General features: G+C 41.3%; 1 protein-coding gene across 3 annotated transcripts; it reads right to left on the bottom strand.

The window, feature by feature from the left end:
* Positions 1–1,936: 1,936 nt before the first annotated feature.
* SLC19A3 (solute carrier family 19 member 3) lies at positions 1,937–25,150 on the bottom strand. Of its 3 annotated transcripts, XM_032400720.1 has the most exons (7): positions 25,071–25,124; positions 24,377–24,442; positions 10,523–10,674; positions 7,952–8,777; positions 6,211–6,403; positions 4,608–4,749; positions 1,937–3,629 (listed from the first exon to the last, which is right to left on the bottom strand). In XM_032400720.1, exons 3-7 carry the CDS (start codon positions 10,670–10,672, stop codon positions 3,453–3,455), a joined length of 1,488 nt encoding a protein of 495 aa, XP_032256611.1. In that variant the 5' UTR covers positions 10,673–10,674; positions 24,377–24,442; positions 25,071–25,124; the 3' UTR covers positions 1,937–3,452. The 3 variants fall into 3 exon arrangements, with proteins under 3 accessions (XP_032256611.1, XP_032256601.1, XP_032256591.1); XM_032400710.1 differs by lacking the exon at positions 24,377–24,442 and having other exon boundaries at positions 25,071–25,150; XM_032400700.1 differs by lacking the exons at positions 24,377–24,442; positions 25,071–25,124 and adding an exon at positions 21,068–21,217.
* Positions 25,151–25,844: the final 694 nt, after the last annotated feature.

Below are 25,844 nucleotides of genomic sequence, written 5' to 3'. Positions count from 1 at the left end.
AAATGAAAAAAACTTCAGAATGGTTACATGTGAAAAATAAAAATCTCCAGCTCCTTATTCTTCGATGCTAACTTATATCCCAAGAGGCGAAACACTTTCTAAAAGTTAGCATTTCAATTTTGTTATGGGTAATTTATGTGGTGCAAACATCAAAAGCCATGGAAAGATGCCACTCCCTCCCACCCCCCACATTCCTCATTACTCCTTAGCAGGTAATTGTAATTAGTTTTGTTTGTCCTCCCAGAAAAGTTGTATGTGTATATAAGCTGATATAGGTACTTTTCACCTTACTTTTGCACAAATGATGAGCTCCCACATTCATTATTTTGGCATTTGACTTCTCTCCACTTAATAATTTATTTTAGAGCCTTTTATCACTATGTAAGAATCTTCCTCATTTTTTTTAACCAGTTAATATTATTACAAGTGAATATATTGGTGTACCATAATACATTCTCCCTGTTCCCATGTAGCGACATTTAAACAGTTTCCAATCCTTTGTTCTCAGAAACACTACTGTAATGAAAAACATCTGTGTGAGTCATTTTCCAGGCAGGTAGTACATCGGTAGGGTGTATTTCTATGAGAGAAATCTATAGGTGGGATTTGTAATTGTGTGAGTGCGGAGTTTTCCTTCACAGCAATGAAGCTAATTTATATTCCCATCCCCCATCTTTGAGACTGCCCGCTGCCCCTTTCCCAGAGAACCAAGTGTATTGTTACACTTTTGGATTATTTTCTAGTCTGCCAGGTGAAAAATGATATCTCATTGTACTTTAACAAACATTTCCCTCATGAGTTAATTTAAACATCTTCTACATGTCTGAGCCATTTGTATTTCGCTTTCTCTGAATTCCTTGTTCACATGATTTGCCCATTTTCCTCTCAGGTGACTGATCTTTCTCTTACCAGTTGGTGTTGGTTCTTTATAAATGAGGGAAAGCAGCTTTGAAGTGTTGCAATATTTACTCCAGATTATCGTTTGTCTTTTGGGTTTGTTTGCAGTGATTTTTCTTCTACACGTTTAGTTTTATGCTGTCAGTTCATTTTATTAAATGACTTCGAGGTTTTATACTACTTTAGAAAGATTTGAGGTTATACAATAATGTTACATGTTTTTTTTCTAGTATTTTTGTGGTTTCAGTTTTTTTTATAACTGTGCATTAATACTAGATATTCCATATGGATGGAGTTATTCTATCACTCTTGGGTCCAACTTTGTTTTCCTTTGAAAAAAATTCCAATTTATTAAATATTCCGTCTTTTTCTTCCTTTTGTATGAGATGCTATCTTAATCATAGTCTAACCCATTAGGAACTAGGGGTTGATTCAGAACTTTTTACTCTTTTCCAGTGGACTGTCTCTTCATGTTGCTGTTACTGCAGTTGAGAGTTTAAATAGGATTTTATTCTCTGAAAATAATTTAATTTCATTTTCCCACTTGGCAAAGCATTTTCTTGGTTCTTCTTTGTTAACTTTCCAAATAAAATTTAGAATCACCCTTACAAGTCTTAAAAAAAAAATGCTGTAGTTTTTCCTCTGAGACAGTATTTAACTTATAAATTCATCTAGAAAGCAGGATCATAGGGGAAGAGAGGAAAAAATGAAACAAGACGAAACCAGAGAGGGAGACAAACCATAAGAGACTCTTACTCATGGGAAACAACCTGAGGGTTGCTGGGGGGGGGGGGGGGGTGGGGTAACTGGGTGATGGACACATGTAATGAGCACTGGGTATTATATAAGACTAATGAATCACAGACCCGTACCTCTGAAACAAATAATACATTATATATTAATAATAAAAAAAAGAAAGCATGATATCTTTATATATTTTTTCTTCCTAACCAACAACAAGATAGGCTTTTCCATGTGTTTAGGTGTTATTCTGTAATCTATAGAAGTTTTTGCAGGCATATTCATATATGCCTTACACATTTATTAAATAGATTACATGTAATTGTTTTGTCTTATTTTTGTCCTACCATAAATTGGGTCTTTTACTCCTATGCATCTTCTAAATGGTTGTTGTATCATGAAGGCAGTTGGTTTCTATATACTTACTTTCTGCACTGCGATCTTAGTTTTTAGTTGAGTCTCCTGGGTGTATACTTGTGTCTGGAATAGTGATAGTTTTGCTTTCTCTTTTACAGTTCATCTCATTTTCTTTCTTTTGCTTGTGTAGTTGTGTTGGCTTATACCTCTAGTACAATAAATTAAATAAGGAGAATAATAGTGATCATCCTTTCCTTGGTTTTGATATAAGTAGGAATGTCATTAGTTTTCCCTACTAAGTAAGTGTTGGCTTTGGGGCCGAATCTTATTTTCAGTCCAGTAATCAAATTTTAGAATTTGGAGAAAAGGATATTTGAAACACAAATTTTGAATCAGCATTCTTTATTTCCATGGCAGACTGCTCCATGTTTCCTCTGTTGCAGTTTCAAAGGACACAAGCACAGACGATTCTCAGCACAATTCATCAAAAATTTAGAAAGGCTCTTTACTATTTTTGCACACATTATTTTATGTAGCACAATCTTTGCCATTTAAAAATTAGGTGTTCCCCCCGCCCCATCAGTGTTTTCTTACTTACAAATACTTTTAGAACTCCTGGAAATTTCTTAGACAGAGATCACATTGACATAGCATTAAAACACCTATCTGGGGTCATGGTAGGGAGAAAGCTCATTGCCTCCCCTAGGGCCACCAGGGATGGACTTGAATGTCATTCTATGGACACACAAGAATGTCTGGGGCTATTCCTGAGGTAGAGTTTCAACAACAAAGCTCAGCAGAACACAAAGTAAAAAGTAATCATGACAAAATTAAATGGTGATATAATCAAAAAATAGCTTGTGAATTATTGTTATGAATATAGCATGTGAATAATCCATGTTGTGGATCCATGTTGTGAATCCATGTTGTCAGGATTGAAGAGGTCCTTAGAAATGGGACCAGACCTTGAAATTCTCGCAGAGGACTGCAAGTTATATAGAAATACACTTAATGGAAGAAGGAGGAAAATGGTTATGTGACAAAAAATATCCCATCTCTTGCCTGTTTTGGTAAGATAAAACAAATATCTAAACCAAGCAAAGGGGTCAGTCCAGTTAGTATTTCTGCTTATGAATGGGGAACAGCAACTGCAGGATGACTGGAGTTTTCTCGTGGCTTGTGTCCATGCCATTTATATGTCCTAGGGAGTAATCAAAACCAGAATTTCCCAATCCTTGCTACTTGCTGGAGTCCCCAACATGGGCTATTTGATTGAGATGATGGGCCTTGTCAACTGCATCCAGTTGGACACAGTATCTGGTCTAAAACTGAGATTTTGTTGTGGTCTTGAAAAGGTTCATTGAAATCCAGACTTAAGAAGTGTGTCAATTTATGGCACTTGGTGACTTTGTGACCAAGAGGGTCCTTGCTCAGTGGATGCAGTGGCTGCCATAAAGTTAGAGTTTTGTTCCCATGATGACATTCCTTATTCCCTCTGGGTGGGGCTCATCTGGATTCTGACTTATAGCAGAGCTCTGTGCTTGCTTTTGGCATTTGGTTGAGTAGATGATGTACATGCTTCTCATTAGAAAAATGGCGGCAATAACTGCAAAATAACTCCCATAAACTAAAAACTAGAGAAAAACAAATAGAATTAACTAGACACACAAAAATATGACTGTCTATGTCATTGATAAACACAGTGATGGTGCTGATTTGCTTGGATTGTGGGATAACTAAGACCCAGGACCGTAAGATGGGTCATTTAGATTTACACAATACTTTCTTCTTCTATCTTAGAAGAATCAGCTATAAAAGTGTAAGAAATGCAGTAACTAAGAATGTGGGCTCTGGAGCCAAGGTTACTTGGGTTAAAACCCCAGCTAACACCACCAATCGTGAAAAAACACTAAATCCCACTGATCTATGTGTTTATGTCTGCAGGACAGTGCAATGCTATGAGTGAATTTTAGATAATGACGTTACTTCCTACATGCCTTATCCCCCCCTTTCCCAGATCCAAATGTAAAATGTGAAATTGGGCTAATTTCAAGTCCCTCAGTGGAGTAGGGAAAAGGAACCGAGCTCTGCAGCCATGTACCATTTCTAGTCGAATCTCTTAACCCTTGGGAGGGGATGACAGGAAGAAGGGCAGACATACAGGGGACACAGTTACCGGAGTAGCACCTGATGAGGCGTTAGGAGCCACAGGCAAAGGCTCACTGACTGTGTTTACTGCTGAGAACCTACTTGGTGTGTTACAATATGACAATTAAGGAATTGCTTATTTAAAAATTTGCCCAGGGGCGCCTGGGTGGCTCAGATGGTTAGGCGTCTGCCTTCGGCTCAGGTCATGATCCCAGGGTCCTGGGATCGAGTCCCGCATGGGGCTCCCTGCTCCTTGGGAGCCTGCTTCTCCCTCTGCCTCTCTCTCTCTCTGTCTCTAATGAATAAATAAATAAAATCTTTAAAAAAAAAAAAAATTTGCCCAACTAAGCAATTCAAGAAATTAAACATTGGCTGTGGTGAGGCTGAGAAAACCTTTCAGATTACCTAAGTATTCTACATTCCCCCAACTACCTGACTAGGAAAACGGCAATATTGCAGCTTACCTGAATGCTGATTGGCAGGTTGAGTCCTTTCTGATCTACTACGATCACTGTCATAATGGTCTGAATCACCAGGGCCATGAAGGTGTTCATTCCAAACACCAGGGCGTAGCGTTCTACACTCAGATTAACTGCGATCTGAAATCTATCATTAAACGTTGAATTACGTTTTTTTCTTTTAACAAAATACACATGGGACTCTTACCTTTAAAAGACAGAAACTGAAGATAAAAGTGATGTCTTGTTACCAGTACTCTTTGGCTAAATCTCCTCCAGTTTAGACAAACAGGTAGAGCAAAGAAAGGGAATTAATTTTAAAAATACAGTTGAAGGCTGAATTAAAATACCAGTTGAGGAAATATGACACAATTCCTCCTATCCAATTTAATGCTTCCCAGAAATGAAACCTAAATATTCTAAGTTCTCATAACCTGGGAATATGTGATGCTATCTGATTTTAGATACTGTTTCACAGTGAATTTTTATGAAAACGCAAGCAATATGCAATCCGTGGAACCATTTGGAGAGTTATTCTTTCTATTGTCAATTGTATCAACAGCTTTTAAATTTTGGTAGGTGAGTTACTTATTCTTTGGAAGATCCAGATCATGACTGGCTGTGCAACTGAATGAATCTGTAATTAATTTGTTTTTAATAATTAAATAGATTTTGACATCTTACAACTCATGAATGACTGGCAAGTGTATGTTATTTAGAGCTCTTCCGTGGCAAAGGTAAAAGAATTTTGGTTCTGAAGATTCTTAAAATGAAAAGAAGTAATGTAATCCTACCTTAACAATGTCCTTTCGCATTAAAAAGTGAGACTTAAGAGATATGAGTTTGATTCATTAAACTGACATATTTCCATAAAAAAAGTAAACTTGCCAACAAGCTTATTCTCTTTCTTTTGTTCCATGATCTTTTCAAAGTCTGCTTATATTTCTGTTTCGTCAATTCCTTATCAAACATTTTTCACACATTAAATCCCAAAACTTAATAAAGTTTCTGGCTCTACTTCTTTCATATGATTTGAAATTCAAATATTTCTTATCTCTTTTGGTTAATATCAAAGCACATTTCCAATAGTCAGCTTTCTCTGAACTTCTATATGGAACAAAACGTTCCTCATTTAAAAAATGATTTCTGGGATATATAGTTTCTTATAATCATTGCATCTACTTTTTTCAATATCCAACTTTTTATAATTTGCTGAGCATATTTTGCTTTACACAAGTATATGCCTGGAATTACACAAACAACTAAATGAAACTAACAGTAAACTTAATCATTCAAAATCAGATTGCTCCACACCTTGTTATGGCAAAAAGCTTGAAATAAAAATCACAACCTGACAGTGTATCATCGCTTTTGTTTTTTGAACCCACAGAACTTTTTTTTTCTTTGATGACTAATCTTAGCAACATTCACAGTGCAAATAGTTAAATGAAAACATGGCTTAATTGTGTCCAGTTTAATATGTAATCAATATTTAATATTGCAATTGATTAAAATCCTTCTGAAGTTCTGCAAGGAACTATAGAAATGCTACAGAAGAGAGAATATGGTGTGGGTTTAGGAGTGGAGAGAAATGGTTGGTAATACTTACACTGCTATGGTTATAAGAAGCATATAGCTGGACTTGAATATCAGATAACCAGCATAGCATGCCCAGATGTCAGTCATGTAGTGCATGAGAAACAGAGAGCCTGCACTAATGATGGAGAAAATGGCTAGAGCCAACTCTCCCAGAAGATCCCAGTTGACTTTCACATAGCCCACTGCAAAGGCAGCCGCTGCCCCTGAAAAAGAAACATTAAGGGAGATCCAACACATAGACTTTGCATGTGGGATAGGTCAATATGCTCTCTTTAAAAAGCCACGTCTTAGGCAAATCTACAAGATGAATATGTGGCTTTCACAAAAATAGTATGATCCACCTAAATGTGGATTTATCTTTTTCTCAACCAGGTTTTCTTTTGACTTCTCTCTTTACCTCCTCTTCTTTCAATCAGGTAGTTGCCACACTTTTAATTAGCATCTACCACATGCCATGCAGTGCACCCTGCGGAGGGGCCAGAAAGGTTCTTTATCACAGCAGATTGGGGAGAAACAATACATAAACCCAGTCACTTGCTACAACATAGAAGAAGAGTGAAAGGGCTGCTCTGGTGTATATCTAGCCTGTCCATACTTGCCTTTCTTGTTCATTGTTTCTCGTAAATTTTTTCAACGGGTAATGGATGTTTTGCACTGAGTAGAAAATTTTAATCTTTATTAGTAATCTTAATCTTCTGGTCTCCATCTCAGTATCTTTGAGATCTGGCCTCATTTACTTGAGGTTTTCAGCGAACTCTATACTGACTTACGGAGTTTAAGAGATTGAATAATTAGCAGTCATTAGGGTTACTATTTATAGTTCTTTTTAACAAAATGAAAGGTATTTATGTTTCAAATTACTGATGTTTGGTTAATTAACTCTTCCAGTGTGATCCAGGAAAGAACCAGTGTTACAAAAGAAATAAAATTCTTTCCTCCCCAGAATTTGGAACGTAAGAGAAAGAATTTCAGTGAACCAATTCTAGTGCAGTCCTGGTGTGCAGGAGTTAAGGTGAAGCCTCCCAAAAGAGAGACAATAGGAGAACAGACACCACATGAGTTTTCTGAAATTTTTGGTAAATGAGGGTGTGGAAATCTCCTACTTCCTAGAAAATATCTTTAAAGTCTCAGTTGAGTTTAAGTTTCCACTTACCAGGATATAAATATTTATTGTAGAGTAAACTTCAAAGGCAGATTTCCTTCTGATATTAGAATCCGGACTCTCACATTTATTCTACTTCTCACTTAAATCTCTTAAGAAAGCTACTTTTGGAAATTTTTGGCATGGAATCTAGAATTGCTAAAGGTGGGTACTAGCTAAATCAAATCCTTCAGTGACAAAACTCTTCCAGTGGTAATCTGGAAGCCTTGATAGTTCAATCTATTACTAAAATAATAAAAACTTCTTACTTATATACAAGGTGAGTATTTTCCTTTGGATATAAAAACAACCTGGAAGAATAAGTGGCATTATTAACCCCTTTCCTGATGATGAATTGGAATCTTAGGAATTTGGCCCGAATTTAATCGTTTGGTGCTTACTCCTGAGCTCTTGAGTTACCAGCTGTAATTCTACCACACTGAATAGAAGTGTCACGGTCCTCTTTTTCTTTTTTCCAGTGAATCCCATTTAAAAAAATATTGATATGCCCTCTGAACAGAACTAGTTTACCACCATGGAGTTTAGCAACTGAAGACATAAACTTAAAGGGGGTAACCCATCAAAGGAAAATAAATCAATGTTTGCTTACCTCCAAAGGTTGCAATAGCTTCTACTGCCCCATTATAGATTGTAGAACTCTGAGACGGTGCCTTGTAATCCCACAGGATTTGAACATAGTTCAAAACCTGGTTAAAACCTGCCGTGGAGAAGGCCCACCACAGGGACCAGTAGAAAAGTCGCTTTGAGGAGTAGCACTCCTTCAGATCTTGGAACCACTGCACAAAAACACTCACCGCTACATTTCGTGGCATTGGGCCGCTCGACGGACCACCATCCAGGTTCCCTGAAATGGTGGGTATTTCTGAAGTGTGCTTCTCTCCACCGCCTGCTGTGTTAACTTTGTAAGGTGCATCTAACACCACGTTTTTGTTTGGTGGCTTCCGTACTTCTTTGCTGGATTTTGCATGAAAAAACATGCTCTTCTTAGGCATTGGTAGGAAAAGTGACAAGAGAAAGGCCACAGAGACGGAGACCAAGGATATGACGTTGAGGTAAAAGTACGATAGGCTGGCCAGGGACACCAGGAGCTGGGCCAGCACCGAGGCCGCCGTGTAGGCCACCAGCGTGATGCTCCTGCAGTAGCCGCTCACTTTCTGGTAGTGTTCGGGGCTGACCACGCTGTAAATGTAGGCATAGTAGGCCACCTCGGTGGCGGTGACCATGCCATAGAAGAACTCCAGCACCTGCATGGCCTTCACTCCCTGGCCAAATACAAGCAGCAGCCAGGTGATGATGAAGCTGATCCCTTGCAGGATGATGACTGGCTTGTAGCGGACGTAATCAGTGAGGATGAACACGGGGAGAAGCAGCACCAGGTAAGAGTATGTCCAAACTGGAAGGATTTCATTGGTGATCTGTGAGGTTGAAAAGTGGATCACATAACCATGCAGCACCGGGAGGTAAAAGGGATACCTTTTTAGGTAGTACATTACTAAAGTACAGGTGGCTTGCCCAATAGCAAATTCTGCATCCAGTGGGATAGGATGTTCTTTATTATTATGGAAAAGCACAAGAGAAAACTGATTTTCAAGGAAAAGAGAGCTCCTTCCCCTTCTACAAAACAAAACCAATTTATAAATGTATGTGCCTCCCAACGTAAGAATATATTTGCTTAATGTGTAATCTGAACTCTCTTAAAGTTAAATAGTATGTACATTTGAGTTAAATTAGTTACAAATCGTTCAACAGACACTTCGGAGTTTTTCAGGCTCTTAAAAAATACCATTCCTTTCTTGTTCAAAGATTTTAACATTAGACAATGTTAGAAGAAGCGACCACCTTTTTGTTTATTTGATCCATCACCGTGTCATAAATGTCCATAGTCTAATGAACATACGTGAAGACAGCAAAGAATAAATACTAACCTTGCAGAATTACAAAGTGGGAGCAAGTAATGCACTGGATTTTCTTCCTGGCCAAATTTGCTGGGCTCCCAAAGCCTTTTCCCTCCCAACTCTACTGGTTAATCTCTGCTTACTCAATTCTGGCCTCAGTTTGATGTGGGTATCTCATGGCTGTCGTCAGAAATGCCGGGGACCTCAGTGATCAGTCCTAGAAAGGAGGGACCGAAGGGGCTGATCTTTGGGGCAGGATATGGGCGTGGGGGCAGCTCTGTCAGACCAGCCTTTGTTCTGTGCCTCAGCTGTTTACAGCAACCTCCGTGGGCCCCAAGGTCAATGATGAGGGAAAGCTCAGTGACTGGAAAGGCTAGTGGGACCGAGTGGCACCTCTGAGCATGGGTACATTAATTGGTCCATAGTGGTTGCAGAAGCAGACCCCACTGGGTTCACTGGTTGATTTGGGACGTGTATTTGTTTGTCCTTTGTTTTGTCTTAATCGTGATAGGCTTCCACCTGGAAAAAATTGGAAACAGGGTTGTCACGAAGTGATTTTACATCACCGCACAGCAAGCTTGCTTTTCTGTCCATAGCACCTCATTGCCAAATTAACTAGTATTGAGGAACCTTCCAGGTGAAGCCACACTCTGCAGTGTTTTCGTGGCTATGGCTGGAGATGATAAAAGCATCACAGGGTAATTCTCCAGTTGGGTGAGTGTGTTTTCCTGTTGCCCTTATTATAAAAAAGGAGGTGAATCTTTTCAGTAAGAGAATTTGGCCTTCAGGGGAAGATAAAACTGAGAAATAAAGCTGTTAATGTCTCACCGGCTGGTCGATAGTTTTTCACAATTGAGTAAGTGTCCTCAAAAAATGATACGATTCTTTATCAGATCCTGCTTATGCCTCAGCAGCCCAAAAGTTTGTGAGGACTAGATCCTGCGCCTGGCAGAGATTTTACTTTAGGGCTAGTATAACAGAATCAATTGAGCCTGAAAGTTACCATGCATTAAGACTAATGGTAGAACTCCATAAAAGTTAAAATATTTATTAGACATATAATGTGCTATGGTGTCCCATTTCTGTATGTGTGAGGAGGGAAGAGTAGTTTGAATCATTGTATTAAATGACAAATACAGTGAAAATGGGATCGGAGAGGTCAATGGGTTAATGTCTCAGGTTGAATGAAGCCCTAATGCCACGTCCTGTTCAAATCCTGTAAAGTTAAACTATGTTAAGATATGTCTGTATGTATGTCAATTTACCTCTGAGCTGGTCAGGTTTTTATCTGGTCCAGATAAATACGGGATAAGGAAAGGTTCTGAGGGTCTCATCATGGAGAAAAATCCAAATAAGCACAGGATCACCGTGGGATAAATCCAGGAATGACTTGGTGAAGTTTTGAAACAATCCATGGCTGATCAAACGGAAACAAAGTCAAAATTAGCTGATGTTTACTTACTTTTGGCATCCTGGATATAATGAGAAACCGATTTCTAAATGTCTTGTGAAAGGGTAAAGTTTCATCTGTCTGCAGTTGAAATGGAAAGGTGAGTGATGAGTAAGTGTTCTCAAATACTCCTTAGGTGCACCCGTCAAACCCTCCTTTGTCAATGGGCTTCTTACTCATTATGGCTGGGACCGGTTACACCTCCTTAGTGTTCTCCATCACGAACATGGTAAGGAGTAGTTACTAATAAATGGTAAACATGGGTTAATTAATGCTTGAAAGTAAGTAAAACATTGGCTGGTGAGTTACTGGTGTACATGTGGTAGGTCAAGTACCTCTAGGAGGTCAAATCCAACTTAACACAGATTTAGTAGATCAAGTTACTACTAATCTGCCCACTCTATTTTGTACTGTGACTCTGAGATCTTTCACACACTGAATGGCATGTGTTTATTTACACATTTATCTCCCCATTAGACTATCCCTTGCTTTGTATGGTGCTTGACACATGATACACATCCAAGATACTTTTGTCAGGTGTCTCCAATCTGAGAATTTATAATTCTTCAGTTAAAAAAAATGAAGCCAGATAAAGATCTGACTGGCCATTTTCCCCTATTTCCCCCCATTCCAGACTGATGCTAAGTCTACGTTGGGAATGCAAGGCATCACTCTGTAGACAGCTAATCTCCTTTTCATTACCACTGGGCCCATTTCTTCTCTTTGTCTGCAGTTTCACACCACCCAGTGGGGCAGGGAGCTAATTAATAGTTCACGCTTTTTTTTCCAAGTCACAAATAAAATTGCTTGAAATGCAAACTTCAGACAGAAAGTCCAATGGAGAATCTGAAACAGGAAAATTCCCTCTCATTCCTTCATATTTGGGATCCAGCTTTAACTTATGCAGCATGGGGAATGGGGAAACTAAATTGCTGTATGATGCTTTTCTGCATATTATCTAATTAAGTCCTAATAATAACGGTAAAATAGATACCATTTCCCCAAATTCCCAGCTGAGCATATGGGAGATCCAAGGTGTCCTATAACTGCCTTCAAACCACATGATCAAGATTTGAATCCACATCTCCTGGATTTCTATCTGGGTCCTTTCCCCTGCTCCACTCTGCCTCATTCTGGTGGCCCTTCTTCCTGGGCTGCTGGTAGCAACCTAATGACAACCTTTCCTCGCAGTAAGGGAAGAAAGTGTTTTCATGAACACACTCATCCTAAAGAATATGACTAACTACATAGAACTTCCAGGGTCAATTGTAGTTTGAAAGTGGACCCAAGAGAGGGACAGTGATGCTCACTCCAGAAGAGCATGTCACTGGGTGCAATTCCAGGTGTCTAGGAAAAGGAAACTTGTTAGGGGCTAGCGAGGTGGGGAGGGCCTACTGGGCCACCCTATCTTTTCACAAGGTGACCCTGGACAGTGGCATAGTTCTTTCAAGTTATATGAGGGGAACACTGTCTGTTTTTGTCAACAAGACCCTTGATGGAGACAGTGCAGAGACAATGGAAATCAGAATTTGGACGGGATTATAATTTCGAGCAATGCTGACAATGTGAAAATTTTGCTAATAGCGTACTGGGTTTGACTGCCCTCAGCCTTCAATGCCTGGGATTTATCTCTTCCTGAGTTGTTGCTAGAAACACCAGCAAACTGCTGGGGCCTTCTTTCTTTGTGAGTCATGTGCTTGTAGAGAAGTCTATCCTGGGAAGACAACTACTGAGGCTTGGCTATCTTTCAAAGGATGGTCTTAATGGGGTAACATCTGCTGACTCTACACCTAGAACATTCTCTCCACCTAGCTGACCGTGGATTGTCTGCTACCTTCAAGTCATCATCTTCTCCATGCATCTCAGAGAACTAAGTCTACTCCCATGGTTCCTTGGGCTGTTAAGAGTCCCTTGGGGTATCTATCCCTTCATCTCTTTTTTTAAAGATTTTATTTATTTAATTGACAGAGACAGCGAGAGAGGGAACACAAGCAGGGGGAGTGGGAGAGGGAGAAGCAGGCTTCCCGTCAAGCAAGGAGCCCGATGCAGGGCTCGATCCCAGGACCCTGGGACCATGACCTGAGCCAAAGGCAGTTGCTTAACCAACTGAGCCACCCAGGCGCCCCTATCCCTTCATCTCTTAACTGTCCTAATACTTCTACCCAACTGCATTTGGCTGGAAAGGTCACACAGAAAAAGACGGTCTATCTCCCATGAGAGTGTAAGCAGGAGGGCACGGCTTTTTGTTTGGTTGGTTCACGGCTCTATGCCTCATACCTAGAAGTGTCCAACACATAGTATGTCTTGCAGAAGGAAGAGGATAAAGGGCAAACCTCACTACTGAGAACTAGTAAAGTTTTGTCTGCATTTCCAGAGTGTACTGCTAGCTGCATCAGGGGAAGGCCAGGGAGGTCCTTAATTCTACACGTGCCTCGCAGTTCAGCTGTGCATCTGTAAAATGGGGTAGTGATGCTAACTACATATGTGGGCTTTCTGTGAGCACCAAGTGCCTTGACTGGTATCTGGAGGCGCCATGTTGGGCATAGAGTTACTGCTCAAGCACATGGCATTTCTCTTCCCTTTCCTCTCTTGACGTTGGAGGATCCATAGTGATTCTGGCTTAATGAGCAGAAAATGAGGCTAGGTTTCTGACCATAGTTGTGAACAACTGAGAAAGATCTGGGGGGCTCACACCTGCATCCTAGGATGCTGGGCTTCCTTTCCTCACTCCTTTCCCAGCCTCCTCCCCACAGAAACAAACACAGGCCCCAAAGCTAGGTTTTTTGCCAGAGGAAATAGGAGAAGGCATCTAACCAAACATTAGCAGGAATCCTTTAGCCCGGGAGGACTGGGCAGAATAGCACGAGTGACCAGACCCTTTCCAAGGCCAAGTCTTGCCTGGTGTCTGTTCCTCAGCCTGCAGGGCTCCAGCCCTTGTTCCTGCCTGCTGGGAGACTTCTCAGCAGCGAATGTCTGGCTGTTCTTTCCCCTTCCCCCAGCCCAGGGTCCCCTTGTCTAGCACTGGTCCCATTCCAGAATCCTTTCCTACTCTGGCCACTTAACAAAGACCATGTGAACTTGACTCGCCTATCAGATGGCCTGGGCACTTGGAAAAATAGGGACTCCTGGGCTCCATCCCTAAGGTGTGGTTCAGGAGGTATGGGGGCCACGGAATCTGCATTTATATAGAGTGATTCTGACACCGGAGGCCCAAGGACAATTTGTCCCTTTCCCATCCGCCGGGGGCAAACTGGCTCCATGCCACAGCCTTGGAGCTTAACAGGGCAGAGGGGGAAGCGGATGGAAATCGTCCAGGGAGCTTTTGCAAAACTGCACGTAGACACGCAACCCTGAAATTTTTTTCTGGCTCTCCAGGCCCTGAAGAGTCCAGGACAGGTGGAAACATCCTCAGGTGACTCTGACGTTTTGGATATGCCTCTCAACACTCTGTCTGCCCCAACCCACTAACCCCTTCTCTCGTGTGCACATCACTCCCTGTTTGTGACCCATTCTGTCCCAGTCGGCTGAAAGCCTTTTCCGGTAGGGGCCCTGGAGCGTCTGTGTCTAGCTCTGAATAAATACCATGGCTCTGTTCTTCAGTTGCACAGCACACAGGTTCTGAAATTCTCCAGTCCAGCATGACCTCTCACCCACCGTCTGAAGGCAGTGATTTTGTCCTTACTTAGGTAAGAGGCTGCATCTCACGCAGGTAAAATGGTAACAGTCTATCAGCCATTGTCTGCGCGGCTCCTGCTTTACACCAAGTATCGTATTAGTTGCTGTATATAATTATTGTCTCTAATCCTTAGAACAGTCCTAATTATATACATTATATACATATCTATAATTATATATTTTATATAATAATTATATACAGATATTTATTATATAAATAATTATAATTATTAAATATGGTTATATTAAATAAATATAAGTATAATTACAGGATATATAATACATATTTATTATATTTATTATTACATGTAGTTGATCCTTAAACAACAAGTTTGAACTGCATGGGTCTACTTATACGCAGATTTTTTTTTTTTTAAAGATTTTATTTATTTGACAGAGAGATAGAGAGACAGTACAAGCAGGCAGAGAGGCAGCAGAGGGAGAGGGAGAAGCAGGCTTCCCGCTGAGCAGGGAGCCCGATGCGGGGCTTGATCTCAGGACCCTGGGATCATGACCTGAGCCGAAGGCAGCCGCTTAACTGACTGAGCCACCCAGGTGCCCCAGGCAGATTTTTTTTTGATAAATACAGTATAGTACTATAAATCTATTTTCTCTTCCTTATGATTTTCTTCTCTAGCTTACTTTATTGTAAGAATACAGTATATAGGGGCGCCTGGGTGGCTCAGTCGGTTAAGCATCTGCCTTTGGCTCAGGTCATGATCCTGTGGTCCTGCGATCGAGTCCCGCATGGGGGGGTCCTTGCTCAGTGAGGAGCCTGCTTCTCCCTCTGCCCCTCCCCCGGTTTGTGCTCTCTCTGGCTCACTCTCTCTCTCAAATAAATAAAATCTTTAAAAAAAAATACAGTATATAATACATATAACATACAAAATATGTGTCAATCAACTTTTGTTATTAGTAAGGTTTCTGGTCAACAGTAGGCTATTAGTAGTTAAGTTCTGGGGGAGTCAAAAGTTATAAATGGATTTTCAACCATGTAGGCGGGTGGCATCCTTAATCCCTATGTTGTTCAAGGATCACCTATAATTACATATTTTTTATATGTATCTGAAGTGTCCCCAATTTCTCAGACGTGGGAACGGAGCCTCCTCAAAGCTCATGGCCACTCTGCTAAGAAAGGTTAAGATTGAGTTCAGGGTCGGATCTGTTGGCGCCAAGTTTACATCTTCCCTCTACTCGGGTGGGTAGATGCTTCCTACTTCTGTGGCACCGATTCCGACTCCCGGATATTTTCCTCTCGTTTCCTCACCGGCCATTCCCACAGACACCGTCAACATGGCCTCTAGGTTTCCAACCGAACAATCTCTGCCCAAATCATTCCCTCTTTACTGGAGAAACCTCTGGCTAATGGTCTCACAAAGCTTGGAAGTATTGATCACAGCCTTTTATTTTTATCTTATTGAGGAGATCCTGCTCTTTGCTGTCACCATGACCATGATGATGATAATCAAATTACACAATCTGTAATTTCTACATTTGGAAGATTATTTCACTTTTTTCCTTGACAATTTTGTGAGGTAGATAGAGAAGATGGTACTGTCCTCATTTTGTCGATAAGGAAATTGAGGGCCAGAGGCAGTAACACGTGTGCAGGTTTTCACCTTTAACCAACATTAGAGCCTGGACTTGTGCTTGGTTTTTCTAATTCCAAGTTCAGTAATCTTTCCTCTGTGTTGAGATGCCTGGTCATACCCTCGAGCTTCCAATTCCCGTTTATTCTAGAATAATGTTTTTCAGATTGTGGATGTCAAAAAAATTTAGTGGGTTGCAAACAGGATTTTTTTTTTTTAATGTCCTCTTTGCAGATAAAATATATTAAGTATCAAAGTGCACTGCAGAGTGAGGCTATTTTTTGAGCTTTGTTTGGGTTATCAATATAGAAATACACAAGAATGATCACACTATATATTACATCTTTCTGTGGGACACAGTCATGGGGTTAGAAGTTACAGAGGAAAGGGGTGCCTGGGTGGTTCAGTCGGTTAAGTGTCCGACTCCTGATTTCGGCTCAGGTCATGATCTCAGGGTTGTGAGATTGAGCCCCGTGTCCAGCTCTGCACTGGGTGTGGAGCCTGCTTAAGATTCTTTCTCTCCTTCTCCCTCTGCCCCTCCCCCTCACTCACCCACGCTTTTTATCTCTCTCAGAAAAAAAGAAAAGAAAAAAAAAAGAAGTTGCAGAGGAAAATATAGGACTAAATATTTACTCGTGTCTCTCATAAGCACACCTGTTAAGGTCATCATAGAACACCTGTTCCGTTTGGGAGGGCCTCAGCCTTCACGGCAAAGCACCATCCTGGAAAAGACTGTCCTTTTGCTACTTTTCCATTTATCATTATTTTTGACTTGTAATATTATCCTCCTCCTAGAGAGTACTCTAAACCTTTCCTCACTTCATTGACTCTAACTCAAGGACATGAATAGGATTGATTTTCTGACTTGACGCTTCCGAAAGCAAGATGTTGATCTTTCCCCTTTCAGTCAGCTTATTGGACTATCCTGACTTGAAATCTATAGTGAAAATGCCAGAAATACCTGAAAGACTGAGTGAATCAGCTGCTCCTTCTGGAGACTTGGAGCAGCAACTACATCTCCCACAGAGCTTACCTCCGTTGGCTGGGCCGTGTAGGAGAGCTCTTCAGAGGTCTAGCAACAGCAGATGGAGGAGGTGAACTCTGGGCATTAGCCTCTGCTTTACTCTTGCGCCCCAGTGGTCCTGGGCGGGGTGCAGTCTCCTTGCTCTCCCTGCCCAGTGTACTAGAGAGCACCTACTTCTGACCCAGTTGCACCATCTGCACACGTGCAGCGCATCACGTGGGCCCCGGTGGTAAATGGCCACGTGCACTGTTGGGGTTACCAGCCAGCACATGTGACCTTCTATGAGCTTGGGAAACCACGAACACCTTTGCACTGGGAAGTGACCCATCTAAATTACTTTGGAAATGATGTGTTCCTTTCTCTTTTTGCTGGTAAGAAAATAATGATGATTTTTCATTAAAATTCGCCAGGAACCCTTCAGCAAGACTCCGGTCTCTTCTCTCAATCTCTATGTGGGGTCTATTTCTGGAAGACCACCTATTTTTACTGCCACTTCCTTTTCTTCGGGGTCCATGGGGTGCTGTAGCCTTCTTTAGAATCACAATTCCATGGTTAGCGTAGCGAAACCAACTTTGTTTTAAGGTGCTCATAGACTTTTCTGCATCTCCTAGAAAACATGGTTTTTAGATTTCTAGATGCAGAAACACAAGTATTCAACCATGATCAGGTTGGGCTGGGGTGGCTTCTCATTATTTTTCTTTTCATCTTCCTTGGAACAGTTTCTTTTTATTCATCCTCTTATGTGTGTTTCCAGTCTCTTGCTATCAGAGTTCAAGTTTTCATCTCCTTTTTCATTCCAATTATTACCGTATTAATGACTTTTTCCCATTTTTATTGTTCTTTAACCACGTCTTTAAATCTTTCCAACTGGCTTCAGGCCAATGTCTTTTCCATATGAATGTGCATAGCTTTAATAATAATAATCATAAGTGTTGTTTGACTTACAATAGTGTCCTCGAAACTTCCAGTTTTCTTATATTGACCACAAAAGAAGTTCATTTGTCACTATAATTCTATGGTATGGGGAAAAGGAAACTTTTTGTTTATTGTTGCCAGGATTCCCATTTGGACTGAGTTGCAAAGTAAACCTAGAACTCACATTTCCTGGTTGCTGCAGTCTACAGCCATCCACTTGGCTGTATTTCCTTAATTAACTTATAGACTCATTGTGTGAACTAAACCTTTTCCATATTTGTGCATGTAAAAATTTTAATGTATTGTTCATCTATGCCCTGGAGAACCATATTGGGCCCATGCCAATGTGGACCTTATCTAAACCGCAAGCACGGACAGTGTCCTATTTCCTAAACAAGAGGCTATATGTGTGTATATATATGTATGTATATATATATATAAATGTATGTATATATATATGTATATATATATATATATATAAAACTCTGTATGTATATATATATATAAAACTCTGTGGCCACAAATATTTCTTAAGTGTATATTTCCACTTGCACAGAATAGGCAACTATTAAAAAGCAAGAACTATAGAAACTGGCACACACTGGTGGGCCTCCTGGCTCCTTGAGGCCTGGGTGTACTTCCCAAGCTAGGGGGACCTTAGGGGATCAGATTCCTTTCGCCCACGCTGACAAGATGGAATTCGCCTCCCACCGCCAAAGCCTTCTGAGCTGTGGGCTCCCTGATGCAGGGGACAAGGTGACCCAGTCAAAGCAAAGATCTTTCCCAAATCTGGTTTTCCAAAGGTTTCCCACAACAGAGAGCCTGGAGTATCAGGACTTGGTCAGTGGAAAGGAATCATTTTATCAAATCCTCTTTCATGTTTGTTTAGAAGATGCTGCTGGAATTAACTGAGGTGCTAATACATTTGGAGAAAACCATCCAGAATCCTCATTCTCCACCCAGTTCCTGTCCGATCCTCCCTACTAAACATTCCAGTCATCTCAGAGAAGGTGCCTGACAAGGCTACCGGCATCTGAGAATGGGCTGGCCTAATTTTCGCATTATTCTCCAGAACCTTTACTGCAGTCAAAACATCAATTTCCAATAACAGAGCCTCAGGCTGGTAATTTAAAATAACCACGAATCTCACCATCTCTAAATGCCAAAGGACTTGGATGTGGGTCATGAGAGATGACATTTGCAAACAGTTTCACTCCCCAAGCTCCAAAGCCCTTTTAAAAACAGTTTGGGCCAGTATTTGTCCCATTTTCCAAAAACTCACTTTTCAGGTTTTTCAACACTGCTGGAGCCAAGCCCCTCACCAGACAGAAGCAAACTCGAAATTTGACTACTGAAAACTGAAATATATGCTTGTCACTGACAGCAGAGTACAACAACTAATTATACCTTTCCGTCTACTTGCTACTAAAGGAGAAGAGAATAGGACTTTGAGTGAAACATCCACATAATGGGAGGAACTGCAGTCTGCTTAAGTCAAGGCCAGCTGATGCTGGAGGCAGGCAAGGTGAAGTGATCCCAGGGAGCTGCTTAATTATCATTCCTCTGTTGCAAAATCAGGGATCTCAGGGTGGTTTCACCGATTTCCAGTGAGCTGTTGTATTTTAGCCCTCATCTTTTTTAAAATGCATTTCACTGATCTCTACTTCACTCCACACACCAAAACTAATTTGACGTAATCTATTCTAGGAACCATAGAGTATCGTCTAGAAGAAAACAGATCATTATGACACAGGGATAGCAAAATGTGTCACTGAAATGATAAGAAGGACTCAACTTAAAAGAAAATAAAATGATAAATTGGATTTCATTGGAAAAACATATCTGCTAATCAAGAGATACCATTGGGAAAATGGAAAGGAAAACCACAGGGAGCACTTTATAACCACTAGAACACCTAAGCACAAAAAGACTAGCAAACCAAATGTTGGCAAAGATTTAGAATTCATACACATTGCTTGTGGGAAAGTAAAATGATACCAACAACTCTTTGGAAAATCATTTGGCACTCTATATAAGAAAACTCATAGGGGCACCTGGGTGGCTCAGTTGTTAAGCGTCTGCCTTCGGCTCGGCTCAGGTCATGATCTCAGGGACCTGGGATCAAGCCTCACATTGGACTCCATGCTCAACGGGGAGTCTGCTTGAGGATTCTCTCTCCCTCTGCCCCCCCCAAAATAAATAAGTCTTAAAAAAACACACACACACGGGGTGCCTGGGTGGCTCAGTTGGCTAAGCATCTGCCTTTGGCTCAGGTCATGATCCCAGGGTCCTGGGATCGAGCCCCTCATCAGGCTCCCTGCTCAGCGGGAAGCCTGCTTCTCCCTCTCCCACTCCCCCTGCTTGTGTTCCCTCTCTTGCTGTGTCTCTCTCTGTCAAATAAATAAATAAAATCTTTAAAAAAATAAAGAAAATTCACATACTCACAATAGTGAAAAAACAGGAAGCAACTGAAATGTCCATTAAAAGGTGAATGAATAAAAAATATTATATATATATAAGCAACTAATACTGATTTAATCAGCAATAAAAAGGAATGAACTATGGCACAACTTGGGTGAATATTTAAAAAGTTATGCTCTGCCAAAGAATCCAGACACAAAACTGTGATTCCATTAATGTATATAAAGTCCTAAAACCAGCAAAACTAATCTACAGTGTAGAAACTGGATCAGTGGTTGCCCAGGGTGGGAGACAGGGGAGGGACTGACTGCAGTAGACCACAAGGGAACTTTCTGGAGTGATGGAATATCCTATATCTTGATGAGCTATAGATAAAAGTGTGTACACAATCATAAACATTCAAATTTAAAATCCATACTTTATATTATATGTAAATTATACCTCAAGTAAAAAAAATACATTCTATTCCCCCTCCCCATCCCCTACTCCTTAAAAGCAGTTCACTGTGTGGGACTCTCTGCAGCCTTGGATTTTTCTTATTGTTGTAAGCACTAAGGTTTTTCCAAAATCTACATGAGACAACCTGAAAACAGAACAGCGTCTTTCTAACTGGGTCTTCCCTAGAAAATTTAGAACAGAAACTGCCCACAAATCAAAGCTAGGATAGACCAACAAACTTTGGAAGTCTGGCTACATAGAACATTCTTCAAAATAATACAGAGAGAATCAGAGTTACCTGTTCCTTTTGTGTCCTGAGTTTCTTTTTTTCTAAAACTGAGTCCAGTTTCCTGCCTTCAGATCCAACTCCTGCTCCTTCCTGACGCTCCCTGCTGGGAGTCCCTGTCACAATGCCTCTCCCTCTCCTGGGAATCTGGAGTCCTTCAGAACTGAGCTGTCAAGAGCAATGGCTTTATACACCAGAGCCCACCCCCTTCTGAGGGCTTGTGACACTGGAACCCACCTCTTCCGCAGTAACCCTCTTATGGAATCTCATTAGAAAAAAAAAAAACAGAGAAACAGATCTTTGTGAAACACAGACAGGGAGGTAAACATATCAAAAACACTTTTTTCCTGAATGTTAGAACTAAATTAATCTAGTTTTTCTCGAATTTTGTATTAAGTGACTTAGAATATCAGAAAACCGGGAAGTAGTCCTATCACCTACCATCCGCTCATAAGGCTTTTTATATTCCACCCTCCAAAAAAAAACATGGCAAAAACAAACACTAAGGAAGGTTTGCGGACATGCAGCTCTCCACACAACTTCAAAAAGTGTGAATTAGGTCCAACCACTGTAAGAGCAGATACAAGTGATCTTTAAAACACATGCTTCGGATTCCATTTTGTCATATATGGCATCTTTTTGGCTCTTTTTGGGTCCTGTGAAACATTTGCTAATGAAGCAATCATCCCTTTCCAGGCTGTTTCTTCTATGTCTACGGTTAGATTGATCTAGAGTCAGGTGCAACAAGAGGAATAAAACCAGTGGACAGCTTATATGGAAAGTCAGCTGACCAAGTCTAGCCACTGAAATGCCCTGTGGGTGACTAGTCCAGTACAAGGGGTGTGGACCCCGGGAGGGAAAAATTTGAACTTCAAGGAAAAAAACTATGCAGAGTTTAAGCTATTTTACAACTACGTAAATTCAGGTAACCAATAGCAATGTGAAAGAAATCTTGTCTATAGACAAGCAAAGGAATTCTATCCGGTGAAAGGACAGCCCTGTGCCCCCACCCCCATGGAAAACCAGTTTTACCTCGATTTCAGTATTCCTGATCTATAAATATACCCATTCTTTGGGTTCTCCTTTGATCTGGTTGTAATGACCTTACCAGTTTCCTCATTAATGAGTTAATAAAATCTCTAACACATGTTCATATTTATATCTGTGTGACAGTCATCACTTTATCCTTTTCCAAAAATTATCTTTTAATATTTGTAACCATTCGTCATGTCTCTAGCCTATCCAAATAACTTCCAATTTATTCCTCTGAATCTAAATGATTTGCTAATAGTTGTTAATTACTGAATATACTATTTAAATTTTTGACATCTTACTGCAGACCTTCCCAGCTGTAGGCTCCCCCCCTCCATATTCAGGTTTGTGGTGGCCAGTGTGGTTCAGTGGAAAGAACATGACTTTGGAACCTGAAGCTCCAGTTCCTCCTCGCCTCACCCCTGTTTGTGGCAAGTACTTAACCTCCTCAAGTCTGCTCTTAAAATGTCGATAACCAGTCAACAAAACCAAAAGACAACTGACAGAATGGGAGACGATATTTGCAAATGACATATCAGATAAAGGGCTAGTATCCAAAATCCATAAAGAACTGATCAAACTCAACACCCAAAGAACAAATAGTCCAGTCAAGAAATGGGCAGAAGACATGAACAAACATTTTTCCAAAGAAGACATCCAAATGGCCAACAGACACATGAAAAAGTGCTCAACATCACTCGGCATCAGGGAAATCTAAATCAAAACCTCAATGAGATACCACCTCACACCAGTCAAAATGGCTAAAATTAACAAGTCAGGAAACGACAGATGTTGGCGAGGATGCGGAGAAAGGGGAACACCCTCCTACACTGTTGGTGGGAATGCAAACTGGTGCAGCCACTCTGGAAAACAGTATGGAGGTTCCTCAAAAAGTTGAAAATAGAGCTACCGTATGACCCAGCAATTGCACTACTGGGTATTTACCCTAAAGATACAAATGTAGGGATCCGAAGGAGTACGTGCACCCCAATGCCTATAGCAGCAATGTCCACAATAGCCAAACTATGGAAAGAGCTAAGATGTCCATCAACAGGTGAATGGATAAAGAAGATGTGGTATACACACACACACACACACACACACACACACACACACAATGGAATATTATGCAGCCATCAAAAAAACACAAAATCTTGCCATTTGCCACGACGTGGATGGAACTAGAGGGTATTATGCTAAGCGAAATAAGTCAATCAGAGAAAGACTGAAAGATCATATGTATCATATGATCTCACTGATATGAGGAATTCTTAATCTCAGGAAACAAACTGATGGTTGCTGGAGTGGTGGGGGGTGGGAGGGATGGGGTGGCTGGGTGATAGACACTGGGGAGGGTATGTGCTATGGTGAGTGCTGTGAATTGTGTAAGACTGATGAACCACAGACCTGTACCTCTAAAACAAATAATACATCATATGTTAAAAAAAAAAAAAAAGAAGATATTAGGAAGGGAAAAATGAAGGGGGGGAAATCGGAGGGGGAGACGAACCATGAGAGACTATGGACTCTGAGAAACTGAGGGTTCTGGAGGGGAGGGGGGTGGGGGGATGGGTTAGCCTGGTGATGGGCATTAAAGAGGGCACGTACTGAATGCGGCACTGGGTGTTACACACAAACAATGAATCATGGAACACTACATCAAAAACTAATGATGTAATGTATGGTAATTAACATAACATAATAAAATGTTTAAAAAAATGCGGATAACCAGGGCGCCTGGGTGGCTCAGTCAGTTAAGTGTCTGCCTTTGGCCCCTCATGATCCCAGGGTCTTAGAATCAAGCCCCACATCACACTCCCTGCTCAGCGGGGAGCCCGCTTCTCCCTCTCCCTCTGCCTGCAGCTCTGCCTGCTTGTGCTCTCCCTCTCTCTCTCTATTATTTTAAAAAAATGTGGATAACCACACCCACCTCACAGTTCCTCTCAGGAACTGCTCACATAGTAGTTGCTCAAAAACCTCCCTTCCCATCTGCCTCCTGCAAACACACGTAGCAAATTCAACCAGAATGAACACAGCTGGGCACTCATAGTTCAGAGAGAGTAATTTCAGAAAAGAACACAGTAAATAACTTCACTTAAATTCATTTGAATATTTATCCTTGAATTACCCAACTTTGAGAAGCCATTGATGATCTCGGACCAATGACGACTGAGCAAACCTAGTATTTTTGTCCATTTCAGCTACTTCTAGGGCAGTGTGAAGAAAAACATATTTGGAAGTTAGTTATGTTTGGGTCTTTTTAAAATATGTACCTTAATGAAAACATACCTTTTGCCTTAGGAGATACAAACGTGTTCCAGTCTTGGTAGCAGCGGAACAGTTCTGTGTGAGTATCTGTAGAAAACATTTTCTTCACCCTTTACAATCTTTAAGCACTCCACATCCTCACACCTTTTGCACATTTATAGCAGCAACCCTGACTTGCCAAATAATTGTTATACATGCTATCTGATGAATTAGGTATCCTTTCCAGAAATATTATTGTAAGGTACAGTTGTGTTTTCCTTTAATCTCAGTTAAGGTAGTCTCAATAGAGTCCCAGGTCTCTTCACTTCAAAGTCCCCTTTTCCTCGCTAGGGCGTTTCTCCATTTTTGAATTGGGATTTAGAATTCTGCGCTCAGGGTTCCTTTCAGTTAGAATCTGTGCACGTGGGTGTAACCATCGGGGGATGCTGGCCCTTTACCGGAGTCGTGGCCTCATTTAATGGGCTTGGCAGATGGTTGAAAGTGAGATTCTCACCGGACCTACTTGGGCGAGCCTCAGCACCGGGTAAGGAGAGCGCAGGGGCCGCAGCGCGATGCCCCCCGGGGCGCGCGAAGGAATCCGGGCCGGTCTCAACCTGCCCGCGGCAGCGCAGGTACGCGTCCCACCCGCGCCGCCGCAACTGGGAAACAGGAGAGTGCTGCGGCCCAGGGGTGAGGGTGTTTCTGCCAGGAATTCGCCTCCCAGAGCTAGTCTTACCTAGAGGAGGGGGTGTCTGCTCGCCAGATCGCTCACATCCCCAGAGACCAAGCACCCGGGACAGGACCCTTCGGCCGACCCATCGGGCGAAGCCTGGAGCTGACTGTAGGGGCGGGGGCGGGAGCCTGCCCCACACGGAGCCCTGAAGCCCCGCCCCAACGTTTTGCATATGCCAATTACAGGCCTCCCGAACCTTTAAACTCAGAGGAGGAAATCGGAGGTTGGCCGACAAACACTTAACCTGTTACCCAGTGTATACGGACCCGAAAGAAGCAACTTAAAGTAATATCCTGATATATCAATGTATAAAGCAGGATGAACTGAATGCAATGTGGATCTATTTATAAATATGTCCTTGCCTGTGAATCCATTTACTTTCCCCCAAAATTTGTGAGAGAGGTACAGTTAGGATGCCCATTCTGCACTGAAGAAAGTGAGACGGAAGGCAGTGGGTCTAGTAAACGGAGAAGTCTGGATTTTTGTCGGGGCATCCTGGCTCCAGAGTTAATGTTTATAGTCACTGTGTTATTTTATGTTATTTTATGTTATTGTTTTGTTTTGTTTTGTTTTATTTTATTATTTTATTTTTAAGGTTGTAAGGTGGTGTGGTTTTCTTGTGCTTTAAGAATTTTCTTCTTTTTTAAAAATTTTTAAAAAATTAACATATAATGTATTATTTGTTTCAGGGGTACAGGTCTGTGATTCATCAGTCTTACACAATTCACAGCGCTCACCATGGTACATACCCTCCCCAGTGCCCATCACCCAGCCACC

This window comes from Phoca vitulina, unplaced genomic scaffold (genome assembly GCF_004348235.1).
Source record: "Phoca vitulina isolate PV1807 unplaced genomic scaffold, GSC_HSeal_1.0 scaffold1, whole genome shotgun sequence".
Lineage (NCBI taxonomy): Eukaryota > Metazoa > Chordata > Mammalia > Carnivora > Phocidae > Phoca > Phoca vitulina.
The sequence above is the reverse complement of the archived record's forward strand: the minus strand, read 5'-3'. Positions and strand labels throughout refer to the sequence as shown.